Raw genomic sequence first — 16,584 nt, 5'->3', positions numbered from 1 at the left:
TTGTAGTTGCTTTAGAGACAAAAGCGTTATTTCACAAAAGCATTATTTCACCTGCCTTCAGAAAGAGAGAGAGAGAGAGAGATTGGAGAGGCCCATTGTGTAGGGGTGTTTGAACTGATTATGTTTAGAGGCTGGTTGTGATTGGTGGAGAAGGGCGTGGCTGATTGGGTAGTTTGCATCTTGTCAGCCCAGGAGCACCCTTGTGTGTGCAATCTGTCTGTAACCTGAAGACTGTACAGCAAGCCTTAATAGAGCTTCATGGCCCAGCACTGTGTTTGTGGTGGCAGCTAAATGGAGTTTGTCAGGTTTGTCAATATGATTGATTTTATTATTTGTTTCAAATAATACAGTGCATTGATCTTTAATTTTGTATAGACAAAATAGGGTGTTTATTCAACTTCCTTCCCTCCTCTTTCCCTCTTTCCTTCTTTCTTTCCCTCTTTCTTTCTTTCTTTCTCTCTTTCTTTCTTTCAGTTGAAGCTTTTTGAACTCTCTTATTCCCTCTTCTCAGTCAAGAGTTTTACAAAGAAGCTGAGAGACAGACCGTTAACAAAACTATTTACATTATGTAGGCCTATGTCTTCTTTTCAAGAACTTTAAGGGAAGATTTGAGAGCAGCCTTTTAAAAAGTGTGAGCAGTGCATGAATACATTTCTTCTTTGTCTTTACTTGTAGTAAGTATAAAACTAAGTAAATATTGCATTTAAAAGAATGCTGTTTGGTGATGTAGATGCTGTGTGTATGTGTGTGTGTATATATATATATGAGTGAGATTTTATCCTAATGTTGCAGGCATGCTTTCAATATTTATGGCATAATTGCCTTAATTATAATTTCTTTTAAAAGGGAGAAAGGGGAGTAAAACTGCAGATGTGCAAAATTCTGTGTCAGGCACAGTTAAGTGTTTGGTTTTACTTGCTAGACGATTTGCCACGTGAAATTATGTACGAGAGGTTTGTTTTTGACAGTTACCAGGATTAATGTTCTCTGAAGAAATAAGTGTAACTGGATCTAACTGTAACCAAGCTAAGCGTCAGTCTTAGAATACTGAATTTTCCTGCAAAAGGAGATTATTTTTCTAAGGGGTGGTGGTAGTGAAGAGGAGGGAACAGTTAGGAAGTGGGTGGTTAGTTTAGAGCAAAGTGCATATATACATGCTTCCTCTTTGAGATTAACTCTTTCGTTTCATTTCTGACAATTGAAGGAGAGAAAGTGAATAGGTCGTAGAGGAATTTTCTTGTGAAAAGTTTAGAGAAAGTGTAGATTTAAACCAAAAGAATTGTTATCAAATTGCTGTAAGAGATTTTAGGATTGTATATTAAAAAATAAAAAAGAGTGGAGAAAGATGATAAGCTTCAGAAATAAGAAATGTGCTTTGTTTCTATTGAATGAGATGTCTACCTGAATAAAAACTTTTATGTTGCTGACTTAAACCAACAGATATTTCTGAAGCAATAGACAGGGCAAAATGAAAGTTCTGTGCCTTCAAAAATATGATAATGGTTTTTTATATTTGTGTATGTCTAACTGATGTGTCCATGGGTGTATTTGTGTATACAGATATATGCACATATATGGGCAAATCTGCCTTTAAGCTTATTAGACAATTCTGACAGGATTAATTATGTTATATTGACCAGCTAAGATCAAGTGCCTAGTAGAGTTAACATAAATGCACTCCAGTATCCTGCCCAGTTTCAGTTAAAGTTGAAAAAGCAGTGTGTGAATTTATGTCAGTATTTCTTTTTGAATTCTATATGTGAATGGGTGGCTAATATGCACAAATGTGTGCGGTGATTCTGTATTTTTAATCCTTTTTAATAATGTTAGATCTGTACTAGAAGAAGTGCTGTTCTACTACTACTCCTACTCCGGCAGCTTCTCAGTGAGAAGCAGAGAGACTCTTACGTTGTAGAAAACTTTAAACAATCACACTCTCTTCTTTCTTGTCTTGTCTGAAATTGCCTTGATACAGATATAAATCTGAAAACAAATCCTGTCCAAACAGTGTAGCTGATTTGGCCTAGGATATGATAGAGCTGAACTGAAAACTGATTGGCCTGACACTTTATAATCAAAGCTGATTTATTGTTCATTAGTAGTGCATTAGCCTTTTCAGGCAAGACAGTTATTTGTGTAGGGGCCTGTCAAACAAAAGACTGCTAGCACCTGTCATTTCTAAACTATGAGATAAGCAAAATGATGGTAAGATAATGCAAACAGAAATTTATGCTTGTAAGAGGTAAACTCTTCCTGTGAACTTCCTTTTAAAAATAACTCTTCAACAATTTACAGGCCTGCAGTCTTTATAAACCTTAATAGGAATAAAAATGCATCTTCGTGACGTGACACATTTAATCTGACCATTTGTACATGAGTAACGTGGATAATAATTTACAGACTCCATCTGTATGTATTCTGTTTTTTTAAAAATATTGCCTGCCAAATACAGTGCAGTTAATGACCTTTTTTGCAAAAAATACTCTATTGTCACAGTGTTAGCGATGGACAGATAGTATAAAATGCCACCCATACTAGCAAGAGTTAATTATATGAAAACAGGGTGACATCACAGCAGACCAGTGAAAATGTCAAGATATATCTGCTGGTGTTTGAGACGTGTTTCTGCAAATCCCCACTGCCCTCTTGTTCTCATTCCCACTGCTTGTCCCCGTCCCCCACCTGGGTATGATCTCATGGCATCAACCAGAAAACAACACATGTGTCGAAAGAAAACAAAATTAGTTAACTTTTGTCTGCCACCATAGAAACAGGATTAACTTATGTTATTCCAAAGTCATGGAGAGGAGACTATCTGAATGAGGATATATCGTGCATTGTCTTCTGTGAATTTTTCATTTGACAGGATTTTGGAGGCTGTGATCTTAATTAAATCTCAACTGGCTCAAATAATGCATCTAAAAAGGCATGCAGTGTTGCATAACCTTGCTGAGTTGGTAAACCATAAATCATCAGAAAGCTTATGATAGGGAGGATTTATTTCAGTGCGGTTTTGTTCTTTGTTTGTTAGTTTAACAAACTATTATTTTAAGTACACCTTACTATACTTTTTAATACCAGTCCTAACCACTTTACCCATTTAAAAACAGCATCTTACCTAATACAGGCAAGAATGAGGAGATGCCATGACCAGTTGGGCTAAAATTCACTGAAACTGACATGGGATCATAATTTCTTGGAACTTTTTACCCTGTTGTATGTCTAACAGAGTACTGTGAGTTTTGCTTGATGATTTGGATACAAGGTAGTGGTTGTTCAGTTTTGCTTTGCTTTGCTTTGTTTCCTTCAAAAATAGAGAACTCTTAGAAGGATTCTTTCAGATTATCTACATTAGAAGATTCCTACTAGTAAATGAAAGATGCAGGTGTAAATGTCGGACTGTAATGGTTTTTTGTTATCTGACTGAAATGCATCACTTTCCGCAAATTATAAGCGCCCATAGAAAAAAATACTAGATTATTATAGATTTTTTTGAAAATTAGTAAGTTTTGTTCTAGATAGGTAAGTACATAGCTTTGCTTCCCCTGTATATTCACATGAGGATATTTTTTAAAAAAGGAATAAGATGTGTATGGTGGGCAGGAAAGATTATTGATTGATTATTGATTTATTTATTTGTTTATCAAATTTGTCACATTATACGCTGGAGGCAAAATTTTAAATATATGCTCAATTTTAACAGGCACATAGCAAATATGTTAATACGGTTTCTCATGTATCTTCTTAAATAGTTAGCTGTCAGCAGATGGTGGTACCTGGGATTGTGTAGGAAGTCTCGTGCTTCATTTCGCTATAGTTTTATTTCTTTCCAAAGTGCTGAAAATGTAAACAAATCGCTGTTTGCAATGTCCCAAATTCTATTGCTCTGGAAAAAGAATGTGATTTGTGTTAAAGGTAGGGAAATCCTACTGCTCTTAAAAGTTTAGAGAGTGGAAAGGCAGAAAAGGCAAAATATCTGACAGTGGTTTTTCACCAACAGAATCAGTCTTCTTTCTAAAAATGTTTATTACTTGAGAGATTAACATTGTTCTCTTTCCTTATCTATCTCACCCCTTCCCAAATTGTTGTTGGAGAAAATAAGTAAATAGAAAGAATTCCTTCTCATTTCTCCAAATCCACACCTGCAGAGCTAGATTTTGGGAAAGTTCTGACACTGAAGACTGACTTAATATTGTTTAGTGAGAAGTTTGGCTGATTTTAAGTAGTTTGCTTGTTTTAATGCAAGTCGGACAATGTTTGCTTGAAACTGGCTTCTCTGTGAAGTTTAAATGTGTTTTGGGGGGGGGGGGGTTCCTTTGTTTTTTTTTTTCCCCCCAGTGCTTTTCCGCCCTGTGTTATCAAGGATTGAAGGGCAGGGAAGGGATCTAGGGGCAGAGGTCACACCATGTGCTCCTCATCTCTAAAGCTAACTGGTGTGTCTTTTTTTTTTTTAAAGGTGGGGGAATCAAGTAGTTTTATGAGGTAGTCTTTTGTGTTAACCTTTTCAGAGCAGTTCCCTCTCTTGGGAAGTGTTTCTCTTGTCTGAAATATATGATGTGATGAGGTGAGGCGGGGTGGAGATATAAATGAATATTGAACAAGTAACCCACTATGCTGTGCCTTTATACTAGAGTTATTTTCATTGATTAATTAAAAATTGGTTTATATCAGTCCTTCTGAAGGAAAAGAAAAGGACAACTGGATGACAATAGGATATTCTAATTTCAAAGTTCTCAATCTTGCCCTTAAATCTGAAACATCATTGTTCAGATAACAGAGAACAAGATAAACCAACAACATCAAAAAGGTTGACTTTGTGATTTCTCAAGGGCTTTTTACTTTGTACTTTCCAATTCTATTTGAAGTCTTGACAAAACAAGATGACACATGGGAGAGTACATTAAATTTTGATACATTTTCCTTATCAAACCAGTACGAAATACTTGCAGCTTAATTTCTTACATTTTCCAGGAAAGGTAGTTTATTTATTGTATTAGTTTTGCACTGTTACTCTAATTACTGCACCATTTTGGGAGGAAGGTGTATCCTTGTGTTTTCCCATTTGTCTTACTTTGTAAGGCATCTTAAAGGAGGAAGAAACTCCTTAAATTTTGATCTTTAAGTACAGAAAACACTCTGACTTGATTGTGTCTTTATTAGAAATAAATCAGTCGATAGCAAATTTGTCAAAGAAGGATCTAATGTCTTTTTTCATTAAAGTCTAGCAGAACGAGTGCAAATTAGAATTCTGTAGATGAACATACCTGTGATAGGTGTGAAACACAGTATGCTTTAAGCAAATAATTTTTTACAGGTATTGCAAAGGCTGTAACTGCATTGTGACATGCTTTAAATGAGTGTGTAACTTAAATACATCTTGTCATAATTTGTCTGGGAATTTGAGTCTTGATTGGGAATAAGTTCACCATATTTTTAATTAGCTATTAATATTACATTAGCCGGTACAGTTTCTTGTGTATCCCATCCTCCAGTCCATTCATTCACAAACCCAGAAAAAAGGCAAACTTACATAGAAATCTTTTGAATAGGAAAACTAGGAAACAAAAATATATCCTAATATTGCAAATTATTTTGCTAGTGTGATTTTTACCGTTTTTGAGACATGCTGCAGAATAAAAAAATCTCTCTAGTATTCTGCAACTGTTAAAATGCTAATTTAATCATATCCTTTTGTTATGATTCTTTGAATGTAATAAATTAGTGGGTAAATATTAAAAACTAGGACTGTTAAAGTAATTGAGAATGTGGTTGTTGCTTTTTGACTGCTTGAGGTTTGTGTGGATGAGATTAAGAATGTACAATATCTTTAGGACTCTGCTACTGTTGTTTTGTTTTGTTGTGTTTGCTTTTTAAGTAAGCTAAAGAAAAACAAGAGTTTTGACTGAAGAAGATTCCCTCCTGTTGCAATGCAATTATGCAGGTATGTTGTTTTAAAAACTGAGTGCAGTTGAATCGTTCCATCCCCATTCTTCCTCTTTCTCCCCATATCTTTTTAGGTAAGAAGAGAACAGTGTTCATCTTAACAAATATTTAAGAATAAAGTCTTGATTTCTGTAAAGTCTGTTTATATGCAAATAGAGTGGATATGTGTTACAGCTTTAACTCTTACTTATGCCTGACACATAAGTAAGAAATCAAGTATGCAAGCGAAGTGGTGATAGTGTCAGGTTCCACTAAGGTTTCATACTTAAAACAAATACAAATTTTCCTCCTTTTCTCCCTTCTTTCTTTTAGTTGGGAAAGAAAGCTTTACGTGGTAGGAAGCATAGAATTATTAACCAAGTCAGGAAAATCTATTATGTTTAATTGTGTATGTCTCTAGTTAAACTCCTACTCTTGGTGAAATGCAATAAACAAAATGATAAAAAAACATGCTAATTGAATTGTAAAGAGCTTCACTCTCATTTTTTCTCCTCCTCCTCCTTTTTAATAGGAGGTTGTATTGTTGAGGATAGAACATTTATGCTAATGACTGACTACTTAGCTGATTTTACATTAATATAATAAACAGTACCTGTCGTAATGTTCTCTGCAGTGTATTCAGGAAAAACACTGAAGTCTTAAAAGTGAAATTCTACTTTGCATAATGAAACAGAATCATGATTTCCACATGAATGTTTCCAGCTCTCTGTGGTTTCTTTTTCTCTTTAATTGTTTTTGTTTTGTAGACCTGAAATATTGTGTCAGAAATGTTTTATCCACAGAGAGATATAGATAGTATGATTTAGTGCTTCCTTATTCCAGAGGGTAAAATGCTTTTAGCATTATGCTGAATGATTTTTTCCCCCCTTTTGTTACATATGCAAGTTTGGAATTAATGTATTACTCAAAGCAGTGGAGGTAGCTTTTATTCTGTAGACATTGGTCTTACTAAGTTGATGGAGTTAACATTTTTCATTGCCTTAAAATTGGCCTTCTATAACTTGTTTTCTTATATTTTACTACTACAGTATTCATTCCCATCCACTAAAAGAATTGGGAGGCCATTAGAAATACATTTCTTAATTTCTCTTTGCTAAATTAATTGTGATTGTTGTTTTTATTATTATCATCATGATCCTTAGTTATAAGAGTAGTGGTCATACCAGAAAAGTAAAAAAAAAAAAAAAAGACAAATAAAAACAGAAATTATAAGATAAGCATTGAATGGACTTTTCTTTAAACTGGGGACATTTTAAAAATAAAAACGAGATTTGGTGTTGATATATATTAAAGAAATTTGAAAGTTGTAGAAACCCAATATTTAGCATTCAGTTTAATTGAACAAATTAAGTTTTGGAAAGAAGAAAAAGATTATCATCCAGTCACCCTTTTATTCTTAAGGTGACTTTAGGACCGAATATAAAGTTATAATAATGTAATGTGTAGGCATTCACCAATGAAATGAACCCAAGATCAGTTGAATTCGTTTAAAGGCATATTTGTCATTTCTGTTAGAAGAAATGTCAGCAGATCTCTACTAGTAGAACCTTAATAGGAAACAAATAACTGTTTTGCCTTCACTGTCCTCTGTCAGTGTAGCTGGATGCCTACCCCACCCTGTTTATCAATGACAACAGGACTGCAGGAAAGTTATTAAATAAACCAAACCATTGTCTCCTTAAAATTAAGACAGAGCAATGAAGCAATGGTTGTTTCATAGAGCAGATTATGGGGGTAGCATTCTGCTAGTATTATATACATTGTTTGGAATTAAAGTCCTGCTGTGTTAAATGAAACTTATTCCCAAGGAAGTGTTCTGGGATTGCAATCTGAACTTCCATTTGTCTGTATCTTAGCCCCATATAGATTTACACATCCTTGAAATCAATAAGCATAATCTATAACCTTCATTTGTTTTACTATGAAGGAGCCTCTTATGATTAAGCTGATCATGTTTCATGCATTTTATTGTCATTCATAACATGTATTTTATTAGCATACCTTGTAATTAGTTTATTCCAGAGTAGTGAAGACATGTTCTATCAATAAATGTTTGTTGATTGATGTGTTTGGATAGTTACCAGTATGGGGTCTCTTTTCTTTATAAAACTAGATTTAAAGTAATGGATTTTAAATATTATTTGTAAAAGGAATCTCAAATTTTAGCCATCCAGGATTAAAGTCTTAATGTGTTAAAGAACAAGATTAAATACAGATTTCTTATTTCACTCAGATATAAGTGTAATATATGTAAAATAAGTACTGTTTTGATGGGATATATTCAAACCAGGACCCATAAATATTAGAAACTGGAGTGAAGAATCTACATGACTGCTTTAAATACTATTGATTTAAACCACTAGCTAGTTTTTATGAATCAAAGTGAAATTTCCATACCTTGGCTATAAGGTACTTTTTCAGCACTCTTTCTTCTGTGCATTTAGCAGCTTCCTAGACATTCTGCATAGGATTAAATAATAGTAGTTACAATGATCAATACGTTAAGATCAGTACAATCACTCTAGTTGCTAATGACCTTGGTAGTAATGGGTAATAAAGTGTGAGTTCTAATAGCCCATTGCTGCTATTGCATGCTCTTTGAATCCTAGTAGTATTAGGGACTAGGGACATGAATAAGTGGGATATTTGGAAGTTAATAAATTAGATATCGAAATATATTTACGTAAAACTTAGTCTAGGTAATTGCCATGTGCTTTGGAAGCAGAGTGTGGGATCATCACTCTACACTTGAAGTGGGCAAGAGAAGAACAGGAATAGTGAGGAAGACGAGCTGCTGGAGCTTAAGCAAATGGTGCTTTCCCCTTGGACAACGGCCAGTGTTTTCCTTCCAACATGTTGTGGAGCCATTCCACAGTCCTGCTTCCATTTTTCTCCATCCTTAGGACATGACAGGGCCAATCCAGAGGAGGAGCAGCAGTTCAAGAGCTGCTAACACTTGTTGCTGGCCCCAGGAATATATTTCTAGTTTTTTCCCACCAGCATACCAAGGGAGAAGCAAGAACATTTTTTTTCCTTGCTCATGTCTCAATTTCTTGGTCACAATCCTCAGTTTCTTAGTCATAGACATTGCAGTAGTTCCCCACAACTGGTAAATATGGCTTCTGTACACTACCTGTTCATTGTCACTGCCTTGGGGAAGGAAGATGTGCAAATTATGTGAAACTTTTTCTGAGGACTAGATCTTGTTTATTGTCCAAAGCAAATATAAAAACAATTGTGACCATCTGAAATAGGGAATGGAAAGAGTAGAGTGGCAGAACCCTTTCCACTCATAGGACACTAAAATGCTTTTTCCCCTGAGTTTCAAAAACTTACAATAGCATTCTGGAGTAGATAATCTACAGGAAAAGAAACATTCATTTCCTTACCTCAACGCAAGTCTCTATTCCTCATTTCATAGCCAGAGTTGCATTAAACAAATGTTGCAAAGAACACGGAGGATACCTGTTATCTGTACTTTCATCCCAGTTTGTTATCCATCCTAAATCTGATTCAAATAAAATTGTCTTGTACATCAATCAGGGGTAATATTTAAAAAATCTAAAAATGCTTGCTTTCATATATCTGAATTTATCATTAAGAAAACTATGAAATTATCTTTTTAAAAGAAAAGTACAAAGAAATGGTGCACAATATTTTAATTCTAAATTAATGAAAATATTGAAGGATTAACACTAAGTACAGGTAGATTTAGTCAAATGTTTTGTAACTGAAGTCTACAAAATAGAAAGTGTTACGTCTAATCATGTGATCCGAGGTCCCTGTCTTTCTACAGAGTGTGTTTAAGTACTTAGACTAGTAAGTGATTATCTGAAACCACCCTGTCTGATGTTAGAATTAAAGTTATTAGTTTGGATCCAGATTTACTTGTATGCAACTGGGTTAATGCATTTACCTAATTTTTACTGGACTTCTCCCACAACACAGCCTACCCTGCTTAATTTTTTTTAATGAAGCATTTGTGATACGTTGAAGAGTTTAGTGATTGCAGGAGAGTGAAAGAAAGCTTGCTTCTGTCAGCCCAGTAAATGTGCCAAATCAACATCTAATCTATTGCTTCTGTTTCTTTATTTATGCTCTTGTTCTTTTCTTTGTTTCATTATTGTTTCCCAGAGTCAGTCAGTCTATATATATGTCTTCCCCTTGTTACTTGAATGGAAATCAATAAGACAATGATTTAAGGAATTAATAGACTCTGTACCTCAGCGCTTGTCACTGATACTTACCATTCTTTACCTATATTTCCATGTACTAGTATAGATTTGGCTCTTGTTCCCATTAATATCTGTGGGATTTTAGTATTCATTTCCTAAAATTTGTCTAGTAAATTGTGCTGTAATTCTATATGACGGTAACTCAGTTGCAAGCATAGTACAAATAACTGTCAGCATGGAAGTGTGCATAACATAATTTTTTTCTAATATCTATAAACCTTTTCTTTGAGGTAAATTCAAATGTGATGGCTGTGACACACATTTGTTTTCATACAGTCCATGGGTCATATAGGTGCTTGCTAATATAGAAGCTTAGTGACTTGAATGTGGCTTCAGGTTACTTTACATTGCAATGCATGTCCTGATAAACCAAACTGAAATAGCAATGTTGCTGAGCCTTTCTGGCCTGGTGTCTAGTGTTATGTTAATGAAGAGCCAAAGGGGATAATAGTATCTGACTCTTGCAAACAGATGTAGCAAGGATTGTCTCTGAAATACGTAAACATACAACAACACTGGACAGTATTCACTATACATAAATCTGACCTTCAGAAACCATTTTTAGTTCATCAAAATTAGTGGTGCCGAGAAATCGCTACATCAGTGCATAATGACTGTGAAATTAGGAATGAGAATTTGCTATGAAAATGACAGGACAAATCATGTGAAAAAGTCAAGAAAAACTGCATATTCTGTTACATAAAATTAATACCGCATTTCTTTCTTGCTTACTACTCCTCTGAAATATTTTTAAAAATCTTTTTTATCTCCTGAGCAGCTATTGTCTGCTGATTTTTTAACATGTGCTGCATAAAAATGTTCAAAACATGTTATTACCTTTTATTGTGGTATATGAGATGACAGCAGATTCTTTTTAACTAAGTATATCCTTTTACTGCTTTTAGTTTTTTGCTGTCACCTATTTGAGCTGAAACTAAAGGAAAGTATTGTGCTTAAATATTACTTATTCAGTCATGTGAGTTTGTGCCCCCCTCAGTTGTAACTTCCCCCCTTTTATCCTTTCCTTTCTCTCTCTCTCTCTCTCTCTCTCTCTTTCTCTTTCTGGTGGGGTTTCTTGCAAACTAGTCTTGTTGCATTACCGGAACTGACAAAATGGTTCTCATGTAGTCTGCAAATTAAACACAAGTGCAGTGATTATTTTGAATAGCTAAATTACATTCTAGAAAGCTTGCAGAATTCAAAGCATTGTCATTAGGTATCCGCTTGAATACAATTTGTGTAACCTTGGCCAAGACAGCCTGTCATTTTAATGTCAGTGTTTTATCTGAACAAGACATCATCCTTTCAGATAGAGTGTACAGGTTCGTTGCAAAGATGCCCGTGCAGAAACGTGTTAACAGTCGCAAATATGAAATGCTATCAAGTTCATCACTGTAGCTGTTTGTCACTGAAATGTCATGGAAAGCGGCTTTTAATGGTATCTCACATAATACGGAAGAATTGAAGCCATCTGTATGCTAGGTGAATGTGGAACGGTTGAGACATCATTGTAGGAATTCTACCGCTAAAATTGCTGGAGAACAAGGTGTGGTTTTCTGTATCGCTGAAATTGCATTAATTTGCTTCAAGTCATTAAGTTGAAACTCCCCAATGGCCGCTTCTGAAGGGTCTTACTTGTTAATTAATGTAACATTTGTCAAAATTGATAGGTACCTCTAGAAGATGTGCAGATTAATAGCTTGATTTTGTCAGAACATAAAATTATTTCTGTGGAATGGGTAGAAAACAAACTTATTTGGAAGGTACGGTATTTCCCTGAATTAATCAGATGCAATCATTTTTTATTCCTTTGCTTGTCCTTTAAAACAAAGGCGTAGGGAAAACATTTGGGGTTACTTAACAGTGCAGTTCTATACTTGCCTATTCAGAAAAACCCTTCCCAGACTGCAGCTCAAGTTCACTAAAGCAATTATTTTGACTGCCTAGAGTAGAAAGAGGAATTTAAAACAAAACAACTCTCCCTTGACAGAAGATTTGTTGAGCTGCTTGTCTTTGCACTCTCTTCATGCTTTAGGTTCCAGTATCGGTGGCTATGATGACACCTCAAGTTATCACTCCCCAGCAAATGCAGCAGATCCTCCAACAGCAAGTGCTAACTCCACAGCAACTTCAGGTCCTGCTCCAGCAGCAGCAGGCACTCATGCTTCAACAGGTAACTGGTTTCTTTTGCAGCAGTTCAGCCAATCAACACAGCTATTGGAAAAAGAAAGCTATTAGTGCTGTTTCCTATGTCAAGTACAAGAACATCTTCCTGGAATAGGCAATTGTCACATGTTTATAGCCTTCCCATCCCGGCATCCATGAGATATGATAAAATTGCAATTCCCAGAATTCTCTGCCAGCTAGGAATACTGGTAATGACAGTATTTCCAAGGACATCTGTAGAGTGTCAAGTTGAAGAAAGGGCTGTTCATTCACATTCACTACAGGAAATACATATCTATATAATGGTGTTTATTGTTAGTTTTATTTTGCCACAGTTGCAACTATCGGTAGTGATTGGGCAAAATCACTGTCCTAATAGCCTCTTACATAACGGGGTCTGAAGAGTTGACTCTTCTCTAGCCTTACTCTATGTGTTATCGGTAATAGTTTGAGAATGGGCTAAAAGAGATGCCAAACTTCCATATATATTTCTAAGAATTAGTGTTCATCAATGTCTGCCTAAAAGAACTCATGCTGTGATTTGTTAGAATAGACACTGTATTCATCCTTCAGACCATATGAAACAGCAGTGTAACACAACAGAAGTGGCTGAGCCTGGGCTGCCTTTTTTCAACCTCTGCAGTGTAGTAGTTTTGTGTTGGATTTAGAGAAAGGAGAGCTGGATTCAAATATTCATTTGGCCATATGGTTTATTTAATACCTTGGTCTAATTTTCTCATGGAGTCATTTTGTAATAGAGGCAAGCCCTCTATGCCAGCTTGTTGGAAATAAAGACAGCATTAAAATCTAATCTATTTCCCCCCATATAAATATTGCAGAATCTCTGTGCAACTGTGGTCTGTCCACTTTTACTACTGTAATCAGTCTGTTAACCCCTTGCTGGTATCACTTATCTTTATTTGTGGCTCACAAAGCTGGTGGAAAATAGCAGAGTGGTATCATGGCATAGCAATCAGAATGGAAGTGTGTACTAGCCACCCATATTAGTAGAAATGCACACTAGAGTTTTGTGATACAGCCTGTGGGTTAACATCCTTCTCCTCCAAGAATGCCGTGAATTAACCAAATCCCAAAATGACTTTGTGAGGTATATATGTCAGTTAAATGCGCTGGGTTCATTCATTCTTCCATAGAGCAGTAGTGCCAAAGACCACTGCAAAATGACATTGAACACTGTGCCTTACATTCACTCTCTTAGGTATTAATTCACTGAAAAGCAGTATCGAATGAGCTATCTGTCTGGAATAGTGGGCAAAGTGGATAGGAGAGGGAAACCTGTGTCTATAGTAAATGATGCTAGTACAGTGCAATGCAACAATGATTTAGAAAGCTTGTGTATGTTCCAAATAAAGATTCACCAGGCACTCCCAGCAAGGGCATTTTGGCTTTGTTGTTTCAATCAAAGGTCATCCCTTGCCTTATTTTAATTAGTTTGTGTAGAAAATGGTATGTTTTTCATCAGTTCATTTTGGAGATTACTTTTCAAACGATAATGCCAAGAATAGTCAATGTGCATTGAATTTATTGTCGAGTATCAAACTAAAGGTCAGAGCATTACAGATAAAAGGATGCTATTTTTCAAATCGCTGTTTGTGTATTATACCAAAAGGGGATCCTGAGTTGGCTATCCCAATTTGTTTTACTTAATAGCCTCTATCTTCCTCTTTTTTCTTGTCTCCTTTTATTTTCCTTTGTAGCAGCAGCTTCAAGAATTTTATAAGAAACAGCAGGAACAGTTGCAGCTTCAACTTCTACAGCAACAACATGCTGGAAAACAACCTAAAGAGGTACTGTTAAAACCCATTTTTACTTGCAAGCTAGAGATCATGAAAGAAAGTATAACAGCTATTTAAACAATTCCTTTATCCAGTAAATTTGTGCTTTCAAAGCCTAGCACAACATAAAGGCTAGTAACTTGTTTTGTCATGGCCCACTTTCCATATGTACATCTTTGTAGCTGAATGATGCATTAACATACCCAAAGTAGTTAAGATAAACAAAGTAATATAAACTTCACCAGCCCAGCAGCTTACGTCCTGCACATGTAACTTGCTGAAAAGAGCCAGAATTTGCCATTTAGGAATTGGATAGAGCTTGATTTACATCTCCCTTTCTCTGCCAAACAGCTGGCTGATAGATTCCAGCTTCTTTTACTAAATTACACATGTGCAGCCTTGATTCCTACAGGTGCAACCTATTGGAGTGAGCCCATTGAGTGCAACCCAGAGGCAGGAAGAAACCTAGCTTTTAGACAAACCAGGAAAGCATAAGCACAAGTTTACTGTATTGTCCTTTCTACTCCTTCTTAGAAAGTCTCATGGCATTCGTGGAATCCAGTAGTTTCATTAAATGACAATCCAAACATCATGACACAAGTTCTGCCCTTTACTGATATAAAATCAGTAAAATCAGGGATAGGAATCACTGCTCTGCTTTAATATTCTAAACAAATGGAAGGAGCAGAGAAGTTAATTTCTTGTATTTTCCCCTTGCTGAATGTTTAAAATGGTCACAGCTATACCAGTCCTGGAAAATTAGAAAACCTTAGATATCTTTAAATAACTAGGACTGAATGAGCAACTCTAAAGTCCCTTTCATTTGGAAGCATTTTGGCACTTTAACGTCTCTACTTGTAATCCTTTCCCTATTTTACTTCTTACCAAACAGCTGCACTTACCTCTAGAACTGAGATTTTTAGATAGTTCTGGGATATACTGTGCTTCTCTTGAGCTCATTAGGGCATCTACAGGGAGAGAAGATAAAGGATGATGGACAGAATTTGCTGAAAGACAGTTTATGTGCCATTACCAGTTATTTTGTGTTTTATCTGCAGGGTTTTGTGTGTGTATGTATGAGAGATAGAGAGAAGAGGCTGGGAGGCACCATATTTTCCCAGCAGGAAAACAATCATGCTTATTATGAACTGACTGTGGGTCCTGGATTTTTCTCCACATTCAACTGCATGTAGGTTTCATGGCAAAGAAGCCTGAGTCCTTGACAACTGAATGATGGGGTGAGAAGAGTCCTGGGATGTAGACTTTTTGGAAACTCCTTCATTGCATAGCTGCAAGCCAGAGCTCAGACAATTGGTTAAAGGAAGTGTAACTATGGGGAAAGAGTCCCTTCTAGTATAGGGATGGCAAATTCAAATAATCACAGGTGCCACTTGAGGAGTAATTTATTATCAGGAAGAGCTATAACACTGAAGTCCTTTTATACATTGATATAAAAGTCTCTAATTACTAGAGTAGTTTCTGGATTGCTACCATAGGTAGCAAGGAAGACCAAATGGTGAAGAACAGGCCCCAGTCATGGCCATGTGGGATTATGTGTGGAGATGCCCCCTGGCTTGTTCTGCCCAGGTGTGGAGCCATGCCTTCTTCTGGGTCTGGAGCCAGTGGCCTTAGTATCTGTGATGGACTTAATGGATGCCCCAACCTGTTGCTCAGCTATGGCTCCAGGGAGGACCTATGCTGCCTGACTGGGGTCAGGAGTGTGCTGCCCCCAGAGGTATGCTTGGGTTCCTTGTACATTTTTTAGGACATTTCTTTGAATACATTTTCTTCGGCGTGCTTTTGACAATTTTAATGCCTAGTGAGGATGGAGGATGGCCATGTGTTTTTACCTTGGGGCTGCTTTATTCTTGTTTTACTCAATTGGGAGATTCTCTGTATGCTGTTCGGAGTCATCTGACTGGGGCCTCTTAAAATCCTGTTATTAAATAAGTAAATAAACCCATCAATCACTCTTTGCTCTGTATGTGTGAGAGAGAGGAAGAGAAGGATGCTTTCTATTGCTCTGTGCTGTAGGTGAGCCAGAACCTTCCTTTTCTCTCCCTTGTTTTCTCTTTGCATCTGTCCATCTACTTTGCTGTCACCTCACTTGTTGCCCCTTGAAATGGACAGAGAGCAGTGCTGCCTGATTTTGGGACAGACCTTACCAATCAAGAGATACATACCCTCAGGGCCTACTCTTTCCCCTACATACTGTTGTAGGCTGCAGAGGATTACTTGAAGGTTCACCTGCAAACTATCTTTGGAAGGTGAAAGGTCCCCTGTGCAAGCACCAAGTCATGTCTGACCCTTTGGAGGGATGCCGCGAAAGCTTTTGTGATGTTTTCTTGGCAAACTAGAGTGGGGTGGTTTGCCATTGCCTTCCCCAGTCGTCACCTTCCCCAGCAAGCCGGGTACTCATTTTATCGACCTCAGAAGGATGGAAG

The 16,584-nt window shown here is 36.3% G+C and overlaps 1 protein-coding gene across 9 annotated transcripts in view; it reads left to right on the top strand.

The window, feature by feature from the left end:
- Positions 1–16,584, top strand: part of FOXP1 (forkhead box P1) — a 557,404-nt gene that overhangs the window by 438,239 nt on the left and 102,581 nt on the right. For 6 of the 9 annotated variants that reach the window (XM_063291586.1, XM_063291582.1, XM_063291583.1 and 3 more), the window contains 2 exons: positions 12,214–12,351; positions 14,063–14,152. In XM_063291586.1, coding sequence (XP_063147656.1) covers positions 12,214–12,351; positions 14,063–14,152 — 228 coding nt within the window. Of the gene's footprint in view, positions 1–203; positions 306–627; positions 675–12,213; positions 12,352–14,062; positions 14,153–16,584 lie in introns of those variants that run through there. The other 3 variants (XM_063291591.1, XM_063291590.1, XM_063291587.1) reach the window with 3 other exon arrangements.

This window comes from Candoia aspera, chromosome 2 (assembly GCF_035149785.1).
Source record: "Candoia aspera isolate rCanAsp1 chromosome 2, rCanAsp1.hap2, whole genome shotgun sequence".
Lineage (NCBI taxonomy): Eukaryota > Metazoa > Chordata > Lepidosauria > Squamata > Boidae > Candoia > Candoia aspera.
Note: the sequence above shows the minus strand (reverse complement) of the source record. Positions and strands in the feature narration are given on the sequence as shown.